The sequence below is a fragment of the Chlorocebus sabaeus genome, chromosome 13 (genome assembly GCF_047675955.1).
Source record: "Chlorocebus sabaeus isolate Y175 chromosome 13, mChlSab1.0.hap1, whole genome shotgun sequence".
Classification (NCBI taxonomy): domain Eukaryota; kingdom Metazoa; phylum Chordata; class Mammalia; order Primates; family Cercopithecidae; genus Chlorocebus; species Chlorocebus sabaeus.
Window position 1 is genome coordinate 56,742,555 of NC_132916.1, and position 17,730 is coordinate 56,760,284.

Consider the following 17,730-nt stretch of genomic DNA (forward strand, 5'->3'; position numbering starts at 1 on the left):
TGTGTTAAACCAATTCAATAACCCCCATTTCTAGCAAACTGTATCCGACCATGACTAACAGCCATGACAATGCCATTACTGTTGACTAAAGAGAGCGGTAGAGTCAACCTTCTTTAAAAAATTTTAAATTTACGGTAAAGTCACATCTAAAATAAAGCTTAAGAAGATTCATGCTGAAATACGGAGAGGTGGGCTGCAGAGTGGTCTCATGTACCTGACACAGAGATGATCTCACATAAGAAGTACAGTTTAAATATAAATTACCAAGAATATTCTTTTCTACAATTTCCATATTCATTTGCAATGTGATATGCCGTCATCTGATAATACCCGCATTTTCAAGCCACGATTTTAAACATTTTTTTCAAGACTCAAAATACAAATCAATAAATTGAGATCACAAATGAGTTGCAACAGCCAATAATTTTATTATAATCCTATCTTTTCTAGAGATAAAATCATTTATGTTTATTTTATATTTTAGTAATTTTAGAGATTATTTACCTTATTTTATAATTTTGGAAGCAAATAATTTTTACATGGTTAAAATTTAAATTTTAAATATAACAAACATTTTTAAATTTAGTGATTCTTATCAAACTACTGATATATTTTCTTTGCTTAGTCTTATAGTTACCATAAGTACAAAGTATGCAGTAGTCTTCCTTCATCTGAGGGGAAAACATTGCAGAACCCCCAGTGAATGGCAGAAACTACAAACTCTATACATACTATGCTTCTTCCTAAACCTGCATTAAAGCTTAATTTATAAATTAGGAGATTTCTAATACTTTATTGTAAGAGCTTGACAACAATAACTAATAATAAAGCAGAACAATTATAACAATATAATGTAATTAAAGTTATGTGAATGTGGTGTCTCTCTCTCAAAATATCTTCTCATACTGTACTCACTCGGAAGGTGAGTACACCTTCTCTGTGATGCGAGATGATACAATACCTACATAATAAGATGAAGTGTGATGAATAACATAGGCATTGTGACATAGTATTAGGCTACTACTGACCAGAATTTATATTCCTGAATCTCTGCAACTATTCCTCACTTGCAGTAAATGACTTGGTGTCACTCATTTCAGGTGATCCCTTGTTGAAGTCTGTATAGGCTCGATGCTTTCTAGCGCAGCATGCTGTCGTCAATCGGGACACGTTTCTGTTCATGTCTTCTACCCATAAATTTAATGCCTTTTCCATTTCAACAAACACTTATCATGCACTGTAGCCATAGTTTTTGCAGTCTGAAGTGAGACAGCAAAACTGGCATGAGTCTCTTTTTCCTTCTTCACAATTTCACAGAGAAAAGATTCATTCTTAGCATAGGTCTTAGCAATCTTATCATTTTTTTCTTTATTAAGTTGAAAGCTTTCTCCTTTTCACTTAAAGAAGCACTTAATGGCTTCTCTTGGGCATATCTGAATTGCCAGCTAGCATCACTACTCTTGTGCTTTGGGGTCCATTGTTAAGGAAAATCAGGGTGACTTCAACACAAGAACTCCGATACCATGACAATCTGATAACTGCAACAGTAAGTCTAATAACTGAGATGGCTACTAAGTGACTAAAGGATGGGCAGCGTTTCCAGTGTGAACATACTGGACAAAGGAATGATTCACGTCCCAGCTGGAATGAAGCAGGATAGTGCAAGATTTCATCAAGCTACTCAAAATGGCATGCAACTTAAAATTTATGAATTGTTTATTTCTGGAATCTTCCATTTAATATTTTCAGATCACAGTTGATCATGGGCAACTTAACCCCTGGAAGCGCAGATAAGTTGGTCTAGGCACGATCAACATTTAAACTGCAAATGCAAATGAATTCTTTGTGTGAATTAGACACAAGAAAATGAAACTGATTTCTCACAATTCAACTGTAATCGATATTCTTACAACTCACTGCAAATGACACACCACATAATACGATATAAAATCATTCTTCTCATTTCTGTGAAAGTACCTTTTGTTTGCAGCAGAAAAGGACTGAGGCTTTTTGATACAGTGATTTATGGAACTTAAAATAAAGAATAAGGAGAAGTCCTTAACTGATGGCTTTTCAAAACATAGGAGTCTTTGATTTTATGAAAACAATATATACTTTTCTTAAATTATTAGAAATTATCTCTACTAGAAAAAAGAGCATGGAAATCAGACAACTTAAGGCAAGTCCTAGATTTATGAGTTCTACATCATTAGAATTTTGTTGAAACCTTGAATAAGTTGCAAATGAAAACTGGTTTTGAAAGGCTGACTTAAAACCACTTACATATTACTAAATATTTTGAATTTATTTTTTCGGTAGAGCTCTCTTTGTTTTTTGAATAATATCCTATTTGAGTTCATTTTCAAGGAAAATGTTTCATAATACTTAATAAACTTTAAAATATTTTAAGGTTTAGCAAGATAAGGAATCTATCCCATAAGTACTATTCTCACATAATAATAGGATTTTAAATTCTAGCCACCAAACCTCTGTCCCCTGTAACAACAAAAGTTTGTAAGGGGACTCCCTTGTGACCTAGTGTCCTTCCCTCAAATCCCCTCTTGTTCAAGGTAAAGAACTTTTGTTGTCTAGAAGACCTCCAAACATTGCAAAAAATGCTCCAATGCCTTTCATGTTGATACAAATGTCTACTAAAGGCAGCTATGTATTCCCAAAAGTACTTAATTATAAGTTCGTGTACCTGAGAATTACTTGATATGCTTCTTATAGGAAAGTTTATCTGAATATTATTTGATATGCTTCATATAGGAAAGTTAGCAAAGAAAGATGAGGTACCAAGCAAATATCCTACATAGAGGGTTGAAACATACACTGACCTCTCTGAAACATGCATAATTAATTTATATCATTCAACTCAACTATTAGCATTAACAACGGCAAGAATAAAAATGCATTAACAGTAAGTGATTATGAAATTTACAATTAATGTTTGCCAGAAAGTGGATAAAGGACTGATTGTTTGAAATACTTGTTTTTATTTCTGAATCTACAGTTTTACATTTGTCTCTTAAGCCAGGTGCCAATTAAATTTACTGCAAATGACATACAGTACATACAAATGAAATATTCTCTTTCCTGAAAAAGACTTTTCATTGGTACAAGGGAAGGACTTAGGCATGGTATTAATTACACAAAATCAGAATTTGCATTCCCCTTTTCCATACACAAGGTAGAAAATAACTTATTGCACAGAGGTAAATGATTCACCTGCAGTCACACTGTTGGTAAGTCTCCTGTTTGCAAAAATATCCTATAAATATTTAGGACTACCTATTAACTCAATAACATTCCCTAAAGCCAGCCCCTTTGCCTCTGTATGTAGTTATGAGTCATTTTGTAAACCAAAGGCAGAACTGTAAACAAAAATATTTGTAAACAAAAGGAAACTAGGGAAATATATTAGAAATTAACATATTTAAGCCACAAATACACTTATCAAATGTGCTCAGTGTTTCTATCTCTGCTAAAATGTCTTGAGGTTGATAGGAAAAGTGTTATGACTGTCCACCTTTTACAGATGAGAAAACCTAAGGCTACAGCATTACCCCAGAGTGACTTATGTGATAGCACATAGTTTAATTAAAGGGTGGACTTACGATTTTCAAACCCATGTGTTTCCCTCTAGATTCCAGAGTCTGGCAATTCATTCCTTATCCACACCGCTTCATTACATAGTCTGGGGACTGACAGAAAGGGAGCAATGTCTGGCCTTCTGAATGTTTACAGTGTTCCATATGCACTATTTAATTCTATCTTATTCTTTCTTGTGTCTTGGCCATGTCTCCCCAATCTCACTGTAAGTTCTTTGAGAGCATGCGTCATACCTTTGGCCTCTGTGGAACTGTCAACAATTACTAGCACAAAGCCAGGGACTTGTAACTTTTAAAAAATATTTGTTCATTCATGAAGTAGATGCAAAAGTTCTGGGAGGCCTGTTCCAGAAGGGTGGAAAATAATTGTATGGCACAGGCAAATTGGGTTTATCTACTACCCAATTCTGTATTTTTTTATTTCTGTAGAAATTCACTAATTTTCTTTCTTCTATTTTCAAAAAAATATTATAACTGTTCTTTTATGACAGTATCCAGTGTTTTCAATGAAGCAGATGTTCTCAAACATTATTGGTGAGGAACGTAAGCTTTATGGGTATAATTGATCAATATGTAAACATGCTACTTTAAATTGCAATTCCAGTAATTCCAATTGTAGAAATGTTGCCTAAAATAATAATTAGCAGTGTTCACGTGCATACCAATACTTGTACCTTTGACATGTAAAAGTAGGAAATAACCAAAATATTAGCTATAATCCAAGCTTTCAGACTCTTGAAACAGTATGTAGGTGAGTCAAGCCAGCTCTTTTTTCTCTAAAAAACTTTCAAATAATTGAAAAACATTTCTATATTTTTTACTGTTTTCATTATATTAACAACATCAGTTTCTTCTTCCATTCATGCAAATTAGTTTTAGCCTATGAATGAGTCACATACCTTTATTACATGATGCTTTTCTTGGAACACAGGAATCTTAAACATTTGGCACCAATATGTTGTATCTTTGTTTGGGATGGGGACCTGTCTTAATAAAAAGGGGAGGAAGACACAAAGTCACCTTCTCTTAACATGCGCCTGAATACAATAATGTAAGCAAAAATGTTCATATACACTTTGAATAAGCCCATTCCTATAATCATAAAACCTGAAAACACTTACGTCCTGATTTACCAGATCAAAGTACTCTAAGGCTGTAGACAGCACACTCGTTTTCTCAGGATTCAATAACCGCAAACTCTTGGTGCCCCTATTGGAGTCATGGTACTTGGGACCAGCTTCTCCTGCATCTTCATGGTGGTAGGCCCAGATCACTCTCACAGTGCTATCCTGAGGATCAGACATGGGCATGGTTAGGTCTCATGAGAGCACTTTCCTTACCACTGAGTTGAGTTTAAAGAACTCTATTGTAAACAAGATATAGAAGTGAAGAAAAGACAACAATGACATTTGGAGTTCTCAACATGGTCTCTAATATTAATTGCACAAATTTGATTAGTTCATTAAGGATCCAAATATATGAGTCACTTTTTGGAAGGAATCATCTCTCAGCATGCAAGATTATGTGTTCCAAAACATACTGAAGGACAATTGACTCAGTAATTATACTTTTAAGTATATGACAACAATAAATCATTGTCATGCCAAAACTTTAAACTTGCAACTGGTAGCTTCTAAACAAATATTCTTGTTCAGCAGCAGAGACTTTGGAAAATTAAATGCCATGGAATATTTTAGGGAAAAATAAATTAATACAATAAAAATTAAAATTACCTAAGACTTTTCCTTTTACAGTACATGTTTTCCTAAGCACTAGCCTAGTCATACATATAAATTTACAGAAAGTATAAATATAGAAGGATTTCTAATTCTGGATTTTTTAATTACACTACCATTAATCTATAGTCATTTTATGAATCCGGGGAATTTCCTAGGGACTGGTTTACCGCAACTACGGAAAGTACTGTCAGATGAAATTGGTTTCCTTTGAGCAACCAAGAGAGACTGCCCAAAGGGTTATGGGGTGGGGAGGGTTTGAGGGGTGTAAAGAAATTGTTCAATCTTCCCACAGATAAAGGTGTTTTTGCCAGATCTTTGTAATAAGAACTTTGAAAATAAATAATAAAGCAAAAGCTATTTATTTTAAACGTTCTCTTTGCTATATTCTTTCTTAATAAGTCAAATGACTATAATTATTATTCCAATTAAAGTATAATTGCACTGTATATTGCATAAAAAGTAATCCCTCTCTTTGCATGCATTTTTTCTGCCTCGTTTACTCTTTATGCTGAATGTTAATCAGAACTGCTTCATACTTTTTACATTCCCATTTTTGAAGCTTTAATCTACAAAAAAAGGTAATTGTATTGGTCTATACAAAACAAAATTAATCCAAGCAATTCATGGAAATTTCTGAAGTATTACATATCTTCTAAATATTCAATTTGAATGTGCATAAAGATATAAATTTTTGCATGAAGTCTGAAAAGAAGAAATCTCATTTAATGTGCCAGTGGGCAATTATAATCAGCCACCCATTCATCTTGATTTTAGAAATTTACAAAGATGAGTCCATTACAAATCAGATTAATTATATCCTAATATTCAGATTCATAATTCTTTCTTGTGTAATGCATTTCTTCAAACATTTATCTCTTGTATATTTTCAAACTTTATGGAGAAGAAACCAAAATGTATTTATGGCTAAATCATACAAATTTTAAAGGGATCTTCAGAATGTCAAACTCACACAAAAAATGGATTTTATTGAAATTTAGAGTCATACATTTTTGGCTTCTAAGAAAAAGTAAAAAAGAAAAAACTAAAACAAACAAAAAAAAAAGATTTCAAAAATATTACAAAAAAGACTATATGACTTGTTTCTCTTATTCTTTAAAGTGTTTCACAAGTGTAAATATACAATTTTTTCATGCATGCATTCACTCATAGATGCCTTACCGTTATACTCTTGTCATTTATGTCACATGTATGCAGCTCTCTGGTAAATTCAATTATTGTGTGTGTGCTATTTTCCATGGCATATTCTAGACGGTAATCTTGCTGAGTATCTTTTTTCAACTCTCTGTTTGCATTTGTAAAATAATCCTGTGGAAAATATGGAAAAGAAAAATCAGGATACCTAAATACAGACAGAAAAGAATTTATAGGACCTTTATAAACAAAGTCTTGTTATCTAGAGTTATTTTATAAATCCCGGGAATTTCCAAGGGGCTGGAGTACTCCAACTGGGGAATCAGGTCCCTGGGACACTAGTTCATCTTTGAACTTCTGACCTTTCAGGAAAGCATAGTGTAGATTGATAATATCATAGAGCATCAAGAGATGGAATGAATGAACATTTGATACTATCATGTGTCTTTCCTTCCTTGTAAAAATTAAAAGAGGGACTATAGCACTATGAAATGTCTTACCGCAAAGTTAGCATGGATACAAAAAAAGTTTAACAGCTAGTTAGCAGCAAAGCCAGAATCAGCCCTAAGGTCATCACTCTTTCATTACAACTCCTGGTGGAGCCCCACTTCACCGTTCACAAGAGCAAAGAGATGTGGGCAAGTGCGGATTATAGGTTGTTTCAATATGACTGTTAATGGCATATTCTTAATAAAATGCAATGGGAAATATGCAAAGATACAAAACTAGTTGAATTACACGATATCGAAAAACTAGGGAAACTTTGTTTTGGGGGAGTAGCCATAATTTGCGTACTAAACTTCTTCAACGGTGTACCTATCACTTCTTTTTGAGACGGAGTCTGGCTCTGTCACCCAGGCTGGAGTGCCTGGGTGGCGCGACCTCTGCTCACTACAACCTCCACCTCCCGGGTTCACGTCATTCTCCCGAGTAGCTGGGGCCACAGGCGCCCGCCACCACGCCCAGCTAATTTTTAAATATTTTTAATAGAGACAGGGTTTCACCGTGTTAGCCAGGATGGTCTCAATCTCCTGACCTCGTGATCCGCCCATCTCAGCCTCCCAAAGTGCTGGGATTACAGGTGTGAGCCACCGTGCCCGGCCAGTGTACTTATCACTTTTGAGAGGCAGACCAGTGCAGCGGAGAGAACATGGGATTCGGAAGAAAATGACTAGGATGTGACTCCCAGCTGTACTCTTAAACAGCCTTGAAGAACTGTTGAAGTAAAACTCTGAAAGCTTTAGTTTTAACATTACTAAAATGGGGATAATATATACCTATTTTATAGATTTTGAAAAATAAACAAATGAGATAGCATGGGCAGGGGCATAACTGCCTACATGGTTAGCGCCCATTCGATACATATTTTCTCCTTTGCACCATAGTTTGGTTTTATCCCCAAAATATCTTCTTATGCCTTTTACCATTCGCCTACTCTGTTGAGTCATCAAAATCACAGTATTAATTTTTGTCACTTATAAAAGACACAAAATTTGCCTTAATGACAGCCTTTCTGGTTTTTCAGTACCTAATGATATTTTATTTTTGAGAAGTTGTACAGTTGATTTAGAATATACATGCTGAAACATAATTATAATTACTTTTACTAACAGTAAAATTGTATTGGAAGAACTGATTGCTATGTTTGAGAAAATGCAATATACAAGACAAAACCTCACATTGTCTATAAAAGTCATACTCAAATAGATGGCATTTGGCATTTTTATTCCTAGCACCTTTGTACAGTAATTATCAAGTGTGCATGTATTTCCCATCCAGGGTACCACATCTAGATTTTCTTTAGTATGTTAAAATCCCAAATTATTGGCAATGCAGAGTCTAACTCACCTTTCTTCACAATGTTAACAATAACTACAGTTTCTTATATGCACCCGGCCCTGTTTACACCTGTTACATGTATTAACTAAACTAATCTTCAAATCAAATCTATTAGATAAAACTATTTTTCTGTTTTACAGATGAAGACATCAAAGAACAAAGAGGCTAAGTGACTTGCCCATGATTTACAGCTAGTAAATGGAAAGGCAGGATTCAAACCCTGGCACTCTGGCCCCAGAGTCTGGATCCTTTTTCACTCATCTACAGTGCTGGCATAGGATGGGTACATTTATTTTTGTTTATTTTTTCTGTCTCCAGAAATTAGCTATGTCAGTTTTTCACATAAAATGTTACTTTTCTTCTGCCAAAGTTGAGGTTTGTCAAAATTCTTATTTTGAGAACTGGGTTGCAATTGTGAAAGCAATTTAAATGAAATACTCCTGTGAGTCTGTGATTTTCCCATTTTTCATCACATAGATTTTCAATATGTAAAGGAAATAACAATGTCTGTAGACAATGAGAAATTTCGATTAGTTAACTGTGCCTTTTCACTGAACTCATACTTCATTACATGATCCAAGCAATCAGTTTTTGCAATACAATACAAACTGTAATCAGTTCAAAGAGTAGAATAATTATCCGACTCTTGCAAATATGTTTCCAAAACCATTATTTCCACAAAATATCCAGTTGGTTTGCCAATTTTCCACTCATTCTATTTCCACTCAACAATAGCAACTCCTTCCAGCTATTCCACCTTTCTCTGGCTTTTCAGATAACTCAGTTATTAGAAAATGAGAGAAACTTTGCTCAACTTATATTGATGACCCCTTGCGCCATCTGCCCTGTGTAATCAAGTGAGTGCTTAATATTTAGAAAAGACAGCTGTCAATTATTTCAAAGTTCTGAACTCCTGGAAAAATGCAGTTGTCTAAAAGAAGCTCATATCTTCAACCTTCCTGAAGGAAAATATGGTTGGATCTTATTTTAAATAAAATTTAAATATGAACTAACCTAACCACCATGGTAATTCCACTATAATTTTTCTCACAGGCTGGACGCGGTGCCTCATGCCTGTAATCCCAGCAATTTGGGAGACCGAGGGGGTTGGATCACCTGAGGTTAGGAGTTTGAGACCAGCCTGGCCAACATGGTGAAACCCCGTCTCTGCTAAAAATACAAAAACTAGCTGGACGTGGTGGCAGGTGCCTGTAATCACAACTACACAGGAGATTGAGCTGAGGCAGGAGAATTGCTTGAACGTGGAAGGCAGAGGTTGCAGTGAGCCAAGTCTGCGTCATTGCACTCCAGCCTGGGTGACAAAAGCAAAACTTCATCCCCAAAAAAAAAAAAAAAAAAAAAAAAAAATTTCACATTTTCTAACTTTGAGGTCCTATTTTGGAGGCAGATCTTCAGATTTGTTTACAATACACCTTAGTTATCCAGATAATATTATTATTTAACATGTTTACTTCAGCTGGGCCCTTCTAATGGCTGGCAATCCACGTTAATCTCTTGCTATTTTCTGAAGACACCTCCCAAAACAAATATTCTAAACCTTCTCTATGCAAGATTCTGACATTTCCCCACCCTCAGCTTGTGATTACACATCTCGGTTTATTGAGAGAATTTCAGTTATGAGATATGAGAGCTCCCATTTTCATTCTTTTTATCCTAAAAAATATCTACGTCATGGAATAAAAAGAACAATAATGATTTTAAAAGAAAGCAGAAAAAGAGAAAAAAAATAAAAAGAAGATGGAATAAATAGAAAAGAGATGTCAATGAAACATCACAATAGATTCTACAGACACTAAAAGGTTAATAATATTATACTTATCTTGAAGCCAAATAATTGGATACTTTAGATGAGAAACAAAGTCTTGAGAAGACAAAAACCAGCCAAAGTCATTCAGAATAACAGAGGTACTCTGAATAGCCCTATAATCTACTCATGGGTAAAGACCTTCCTAAGAAAATTCTAGGCCAAGATGCTTTCACTGGGAATTTTACCAAATATTTAAGGAAGAGGTAATACCAACTGTTCACAAATTCTTCTAGAAAATGAAAGAGGACAGAACACTTCCTAACTTTCTTTCTTTCTTTCTTTCTTTTTTTTTTTTGAGACAGAGTTTCACTCTTGTTGCCCACTCTGGAGTGCTGGAGTGCAATGGCATGATCTCAGCTTGGCACGATCTCAGTTTACCGCAACCTCCACCTGCCGGGTTCCTAATTCTTTTTTTTATACCAGCATTACTTTATCACCAAAATTAAAGACACTACCAAAAAAATTACACACCATATTACTCATGGACCTAGATGTGTATTTCCTTAAAAATAGAAATAAAAATACTTCTTAGCAAATAGAAGCCAGCAACATAAAAAAAGAATAATACAGCATGATTGTGCAGAATTGTCTTAACATTAGAAAATCAATCAATACGACTTAGCACATCAAAAGTCTAAAAAAGAAAAACCATATGATGAACCCAATAAATGCAGGAAAAAACCAGTTGATAACATTCATTCACTGCAGAATGTCTCAGTAAACTAGCAATAGAAGGGCACTTCTTCAGCCCTTTAAAGGGCACCTATAAAAAACCTACAGCTAACATATTTGGTGATAAAAGACTGAATTCTTCCCCTTAAGTTTAGGAAGAAGTCCGAGAAACAAAGCAAGGCGCATTCTCCACATGGAAAGCCCTACAGTGATTGTCCACCTTGAACAGTTTATTTCTGTTATTCCCTGGCTCTATTTTCACCTCCCATCTCCTAACTAAGGACTTCAAAGTTCTGTCCTTAAAATTATATTTCTGTCTTCATATTTCACCATTTGGGAATCTCATCTGCTCCAACAGTAACAAATCATTACCTTTATTCAGTATCACATATTCAAAACTCTTTTTCACTTGGAAGTCTTATTGTCATTTCAAATGCAATAGATCCAAAATTGTATTCATATTTTACTTGTGTTTCTGAATTTCTTTAATTATACTGCCATTCTCCTAGCTATCTAAATTCAAAACTATAGTCTTTATTTTTTTTTTCTTTTTTGAGACAGGGTCTCACTCTGCCATCCAGACTGGAGTACAGTGGTGGAAACACAGCTCACTGCAGCCTCATCCTCCTGGTTTCAATTTTATTTCTTGTAGAGACGAGTTTTCACCATGTTGCCCAGGCTGGTCTCAAACTCTTGAGCTCAAATGATCTGCCTGCCTGAGCCTCCCAAAATTCTGGGATCACAAGTGTAAGCCACCATGCCCAACCTGTAGTTTTCTATAACTTCTTTCCTGTGACTCACATCTCCACACATAGCCCCTGCTTCTATCAAGTCTTCCTTTGAAAATGAACCTACCTTTTATTTATATTTCATTTTGACTTCTCCTATCTTCCACAGTCTACATTTACATACTCTGTCATAGTCTTCCTTGAAAAATCACTCTCAGCATGTCACTGCATTGTATTCAACTGTATATAGTACAAAGTCTGTAATTTAGAGTCCAGGTTTCCTCACATTGAGCCTAACCTGGCTTTCCAGGTTACCTATTATCAATCTCACCACAGGACCTGTACTAATTGCTCCCTTCAATTACTCTGCCTTTTCCCAGCTCTTTGCTTTTGTTCACATTCTTCTTCCCTATCCCCCCCACCCCACTCTCTTCATTCAACTAAGATATACTCTTCACTAACTCCACCTACTGAATCTCTTTTTTCTGCTAAGGCTCATGCTTCTATTTCCCCTATGAAGTTTTCCTTGATCATTCCAACCAGAAGTGATGATTCCCTCTCTGAATCCCTATTCTTCTATATACAATCCCATGTAGCATGCAATCTATTCTAGGCATTGCCTTATCTTCTCAACCATGTGATAATTGCCTAGAATTAAAAAGTTAATCTGAGTGTTTCAGTTATAAATTTGTGCCTTTAGAATACTTATTTACACTGTCAATGGAACAAAAAAAAGAGGGGGAAGAAAATTATTTTCCCATTTGCTCTTAATTATATTTACACATGGTTAAGACCGGATATGGAATGTGTTTAACCAGATGCTAGAATGAGTTTGGGTCTGCATGATCTGCCATACAGACACATCTGGCACTGAAATCTGGGAATGTTATTGTGACCTTTTAGCCGCTACATGCACATGAATCTTAGGAGGCTGACATTAGTATTCAGAAAAAAGAGTTTATACCTGCAACAACTATTTTAAATCCTTTTACACAAGGAGATAATCCCCTACCTATTTTAAGTAAATAAGAAAAAAGAATAGATCTAAGAGGAAGAAGTCATGTTTCAGAAGGAATTCTGATGTTAATTTACATCCTCAGTACCCAACACAGTGACTGGCATGTTGAAGATGCTCAAGAAATACATGCACATACTTTGAAAAGGAGCATCTTGCTTTTCTTTCTGTTAAATCTAAATAAGGAGATAATTTTGAAAGTAAAAGATAAAACACAAGAACCTATCATCTGATATTCACGGCTTTGTGGTACAGAAATAGTTTAACTTAATGGGACCAAAGTATTCCCCAGTAGTACCTTATTTCTTCTGTCCGTATTAAGAAAATACATGGACTGTAATCAAACACAGCCTTAATGCTGTCAATATTATACAAAAGAAGTGGCATATTGGCCAAACTTAAAAGCACAATTAAATGAAGTAAAAGAAGAGAAAAAGGCAAAAACAACAACAACAACAACAACAAAACAAAACTGGGATCCTAAACTTCATAGCATTCAACTATTCTTGCCTGGAGGATGAAAAGTAGAAAAGAAAAGAGGGAAATAGAAGGAGAAAAAGAAAGCAAGCCACTGAAAGAACAGTCAGCAATAAAACCATCAGTCTTGAACCAGATTTAGATTGGTTAAAGCTGACAACAAGTGTTAAACGAATTTAAGTTTCCTGACAGTCTGACAAAAGAATAAATGTTATTCAAGTGGATAATCAATGGATATGTTATTGTGTTACTATCATCCTCTAGGAAAAATACTAGAGAATGAAACGGACACCGTAAAACATTGACCAATTAAGAGTTCGAATACGGGTAAAGTCACTTAAAAGTTGATATTCACAAAACCATACTGTATAGTAATTAGGAGATATTTAAGAAAACTTCCTAGATTATTTTCACTACATCTGATTTCACCTTTAGAATTAGAACCAAATGGCATTCTCACCCACTCCTCATTTTATTTAGCGAATAGAATCAAATGCAGCGCCATTATGCACTCATGGTAAAGGCCATTCCTCAGCTATCTTCCTACGGTGCTTTATATTCCAGGATTTTAGAAATAAAAATAGAAATGTTGATCACTGTGCACTCTTATTATCGTGGCCTGATATCACAGTCATTATAAAAATGTAATTGTATAATATATGTATTTAACATATCATATATATGTATCATAAATATACAATATTGACAAAAGTCACTCCAATTAAGAATCATTAAAATTAGGCTTTATGTGGGTAAGAAGGATGGAGAGGATTCAGAGAATCATGATTCTGTATACATTTTGTAAGAATTTAAGAAAAAAACATGTAGATTTTTTTTAAATGTAAATATAAAAGCTGATACACACAAGTCATTCTCACATTTATGCAGTATTAATTATCTGCAAAGTGAAATATACTTGAGGTAATGTTATTCTATACAAATGGCTTTATGTGGCTCTCAATCATATTCTAATTCAAATACTTTGATTTAGATCAGTTTCAATATGAATCATCACTGAGGTATGATCTTTGTTTTTGTGATTATGTTGATTATGTATTTAGCTTGTTTATACATTTTTAGATAAAAAATTACTCGTTACACCTGAAAATATGAGTTAATAATTAAATTCCAATAATAAAGCTAATTTCAGTTGTTCCATAGACTATTACTCCTGAAACACGTTGTCACAAGATATTTTTTCTTTTGAACACTTCGTGCTTTGAAAAACGTATGAAATATATACTTGAGGTTTTGAAATGCTGTGTAGCAACAGTAACATAAATTGCCATCAGAAGCTGGTAGTAAGTTGACATCTATTATTTAGCATGATAGCATGAGTACTTGCTGTCACTTTCAAACTGAGATAACATATACCAAAAACCTTTGCTATGACCTCTTGTTTAAAAGCATGATGACACAGATGTTAAATTGATTCTCACTCATTGTTAGTCTATTTTTCTCTCAAATAAAATCTGTGACTGGTGCTGTGTTACACAGGAGGAAGTAAAAACTCTTACGGGTGTAATGAAAGATATGAATAGACCTTGGTTGAGCTTGGAAAACTGAATGTAAGCACAGCTGCAGGGAGATTCTTGAGAAAAATGTTACCATCTATCATCATTTTCTTCAACAGGTGCTTGTAGTTTTTCTTTTTCTAAATCTCAAAAGCCTCGTTACTTCAAATATTTGTTTATAATATTAATTTCTATAATAAGTATTATGGTGGTTTAATAATATTGATAGTATACTAATACATATTTTGTATTAAATGGAATCTTTGATCCTAAAATATCATCGAGCTGTATAAACAAATTATATAAACACAGTCTTCAGAGTTCAATATAAGCTGATCTTAATAAGTTATTTCTTCACTAATCTTAGAAATTTAAGTGGAATGTCAAAATAGAAGGTGCTTACCTTTTAGAAACCACTTCAGATAAAGCTGAAACTGTCTGTGTCTAATAAGGGATCTGTTAAATACCTACCAAAATGCCAAAATATGAACGCTGTAGCTAGTGTTCCAATGAGAAAGAGGCCCACCTGAGCAACCTGTTTGTTCTTTAAGTTGTTGTTCACCTAACAACAAACATCCTGAATTTTCTTCCATGCCAACTGTCTCATTTCAGTTGTCACGTAGGATAATGTAATACCTTGCTGTAATTATAGAATCATCAAAGATACAGAATAAAATCAAAATTTTGACTCTTCATTTGGAATAATATATTTCAGTGGAAAAAACAATTTCAGACTACACCATCCGAATAAGATGCTATTTTGCCTTCATCCTATCCCATCACCTTAATTTTTAAAACATTTGGATGACGGCCGGGCACAGTGGTTCACACCTGTAATCCCAGCACTTTGGGAGGCCAAGGTGGGCAGATCACCTGAGGTCAGGAGTTTGAGGCCAGCCTGGCCAACGTAGTGAAACCCCGTCTCTACTAAAAATACAAAAATTAGCTGGTCGTGGTGGTGTGCGCCTGTAATCCCAGCTCCTCGGTGGGGTGAGGCAGGAGAATTACTTGAACCCAGGAGGTGGAGGTTGCAGTAAGCTGAGATCATGCCACTGCAGTCCAACCCAGGGGACAGAGCGAGATTCTGTTTAAAAAAAAAAAAAAAAGAATTATCTTAACTGGTTATGTCTATTTTTTGCAAGGAATAAATTTTGAAGTTAAAACTAGTTCTTTCCTTTATCCTTCCCTCCCTTTCTTCCTTTCTCCCTTCCTTCCTTCCTTGCTTCCTTCCTTCCTTCCTCCTTCCTTCCTTCCTCCCTCCCTCCTTTCCTTTCTTCTGTCTTTCTTCCTTCAACCCTCCCTCCCTCCCTTTCATTCTCCCTTTCTTCCTCCTTCTCCCCTCTCCTTTCTTTCCCCAACATATACTTTATTGAGTGACTATTCTTCAGACCTTGTGTAGGCTTGAGGATACATGACTATACAGGACAGTAGACAATGGAACTTATATAGTTTAGTTGTGGGTGGGGGGGCAGACAATTTCTGAAGAAATTTAAATAATAAAATATCCAACAATGTTTAGAGAAATACTTACAGAAAAATAAAACAGAGATAACAGGCGGATCAGAAGGCTATTTCAGGGTGAGTGATCAGAAAAGTCACCACTGAGGCGATGATACTTAGGCTGAGACCACAATTAGGAACTGTCCATGCAATGTGTGGAGAAAGTAGTTTCCAGGAAGAGAGAGTAGCTATTGAAAAGGGCCTGGACAGGAGGTTGGGTTATCCAATGTGATGAAGCAAAAAGCTAATGGGACTGAATTACAGTGCCCAAAGGGGTCCCTGAGGTTAGCAGAGATCAGATGAGGACCCAGACATTGTGATAACTTACATGCCATGATGGGGAACTAAAAGCAGCAAGTGGCATAATGTATATCTATATCTGTATCTCTATATTTCTGTGGCTTCCATGTGAAGAATGAGGAGAAGAAGGAATAGGAGTGGTGGTTGGAAGACACTTAGGAGCCTGGCAGTGGTCCTGTAGGTTCAAGCTTGAGTGGTAGTATCACTGGAGAGAGGTAGGCAGGTGTTAGATTTAGTTTCGAGGAAGAGTCAGTAGAACTTGAAGATCGGTTTTACACATTGGGTGAAGGAAGGAGCAGAAAGAAGGATGGCTCCTAATTTTTGACTGGAGCTAAAGCTAACAAGAAGTGCCATTTGTGAGATGGGGAAGCCTGGGAAGGAAACAGGTTGGAGTTAAGTCAGGTCAAGTTTCAGATGCCTACCTAGAGGGAAGGCCAGGAGGCAGAGAACATGTAGACCGTTCTTAGGTCAAAGTAATGCACCATTGGGGAGGGGCTCAAGACCTCGGAAACTTCACATTCAGCTTTGCTTTTGAAGCCCTCCACCTTCTTTTGAGTATATACCAGTCAGAAAACATTCTTTTCCCTCTTTTAATTATTTTTTCAGATTCCAAAACTTATATATAACAACTATAGAGAACTCAAAATATACTGAAATTATTATTATTAATTATTATTTGAGACACAGTTTCACTCTATCGCCCAGGCTGAAGTTCAGTGGCACGATCATGGCTCCCTGCCATCTCCGCCTCCTGGGTTCTAGCGATTCTCGTACCTCAGCCTCCCAAGTAACTGGGATTACTGGTGCCCGCCAAGCCTGGCTAATTTTTGTATTATTAGTAGAGGCAGGGTTTCACCATGTTGGCCAGGCTGGTCTCAAACTCTCGAACTCCTGACCTCAAGTGATCTGCCTGCCTTGGCCTCCCAAAGTGCTGGGATTACAGGCATGAGCCAGTGCGCCCAACAATATACTGAAATTAAAAACAGGAAAAGAGATGAAATACTCTCATAACCTTTGTAATGATTCAATGTATGTCTATCCAGAGACCAGGCAAACTTCTTGAGGCAGGTGAAAAAACAATATAGACAGTTTTATAGTTGTTAATGGCTTCCCCTCCATTCATTTCTTGAATAACCTGAAAGTGTAAAGGCAAAGTAATTTCAGCATCACACATAAGTTGGAAGATAGGCTGAAGGAAACTTAATTCCAGCTCCCACCAAAGGAGAATTTGTCTCAAAAATGTTTTAAGAAATGATCACATAGTATTTAATACTTCCAGTGACAATGCTCATGATCTCACAATCTTGCAAGGCAACCCACTCAATTTTAATATCTCTGGTTGTCAGAAATGTATT

At 35.5% G+C, this 17,730-nt stretch overlaps 1 protein-coding gene across 3 annotated transcripts in view; it reads right to left on the reverse strand.

Moving 5' to 3' along the window:
* The window catches only part of MOXD1 (monooxygenase DBH like 1), a 124,257-nt gene that overhangs the window by 91,795 nt on the left and 14,732 nt on the right, over positions 1-17,730 (reverse strand). For all 3 annotated transcript variants that reach the window (XM_073022479.1, XM_008007022.3, XM_008007019.3), the window contains exons 2-4: positions 6,530-6,676; positions 4,733-4,900; positions 4,511-4,594 (exon numbers count right to left, since the gene is read on the reverse strand). In XM_073022479.1, coding sequence (XP_072878580.1) covers positions 4,511-4,594; positions 4,733-4,900; positions 6,530-6,676 — 399 coding nt within the window. The remainder of the gene's footprint in view (positions 1-4,510; positions 4,595-4,732; positions 4,901-6,529; positions 6,677-17,730) is intronic.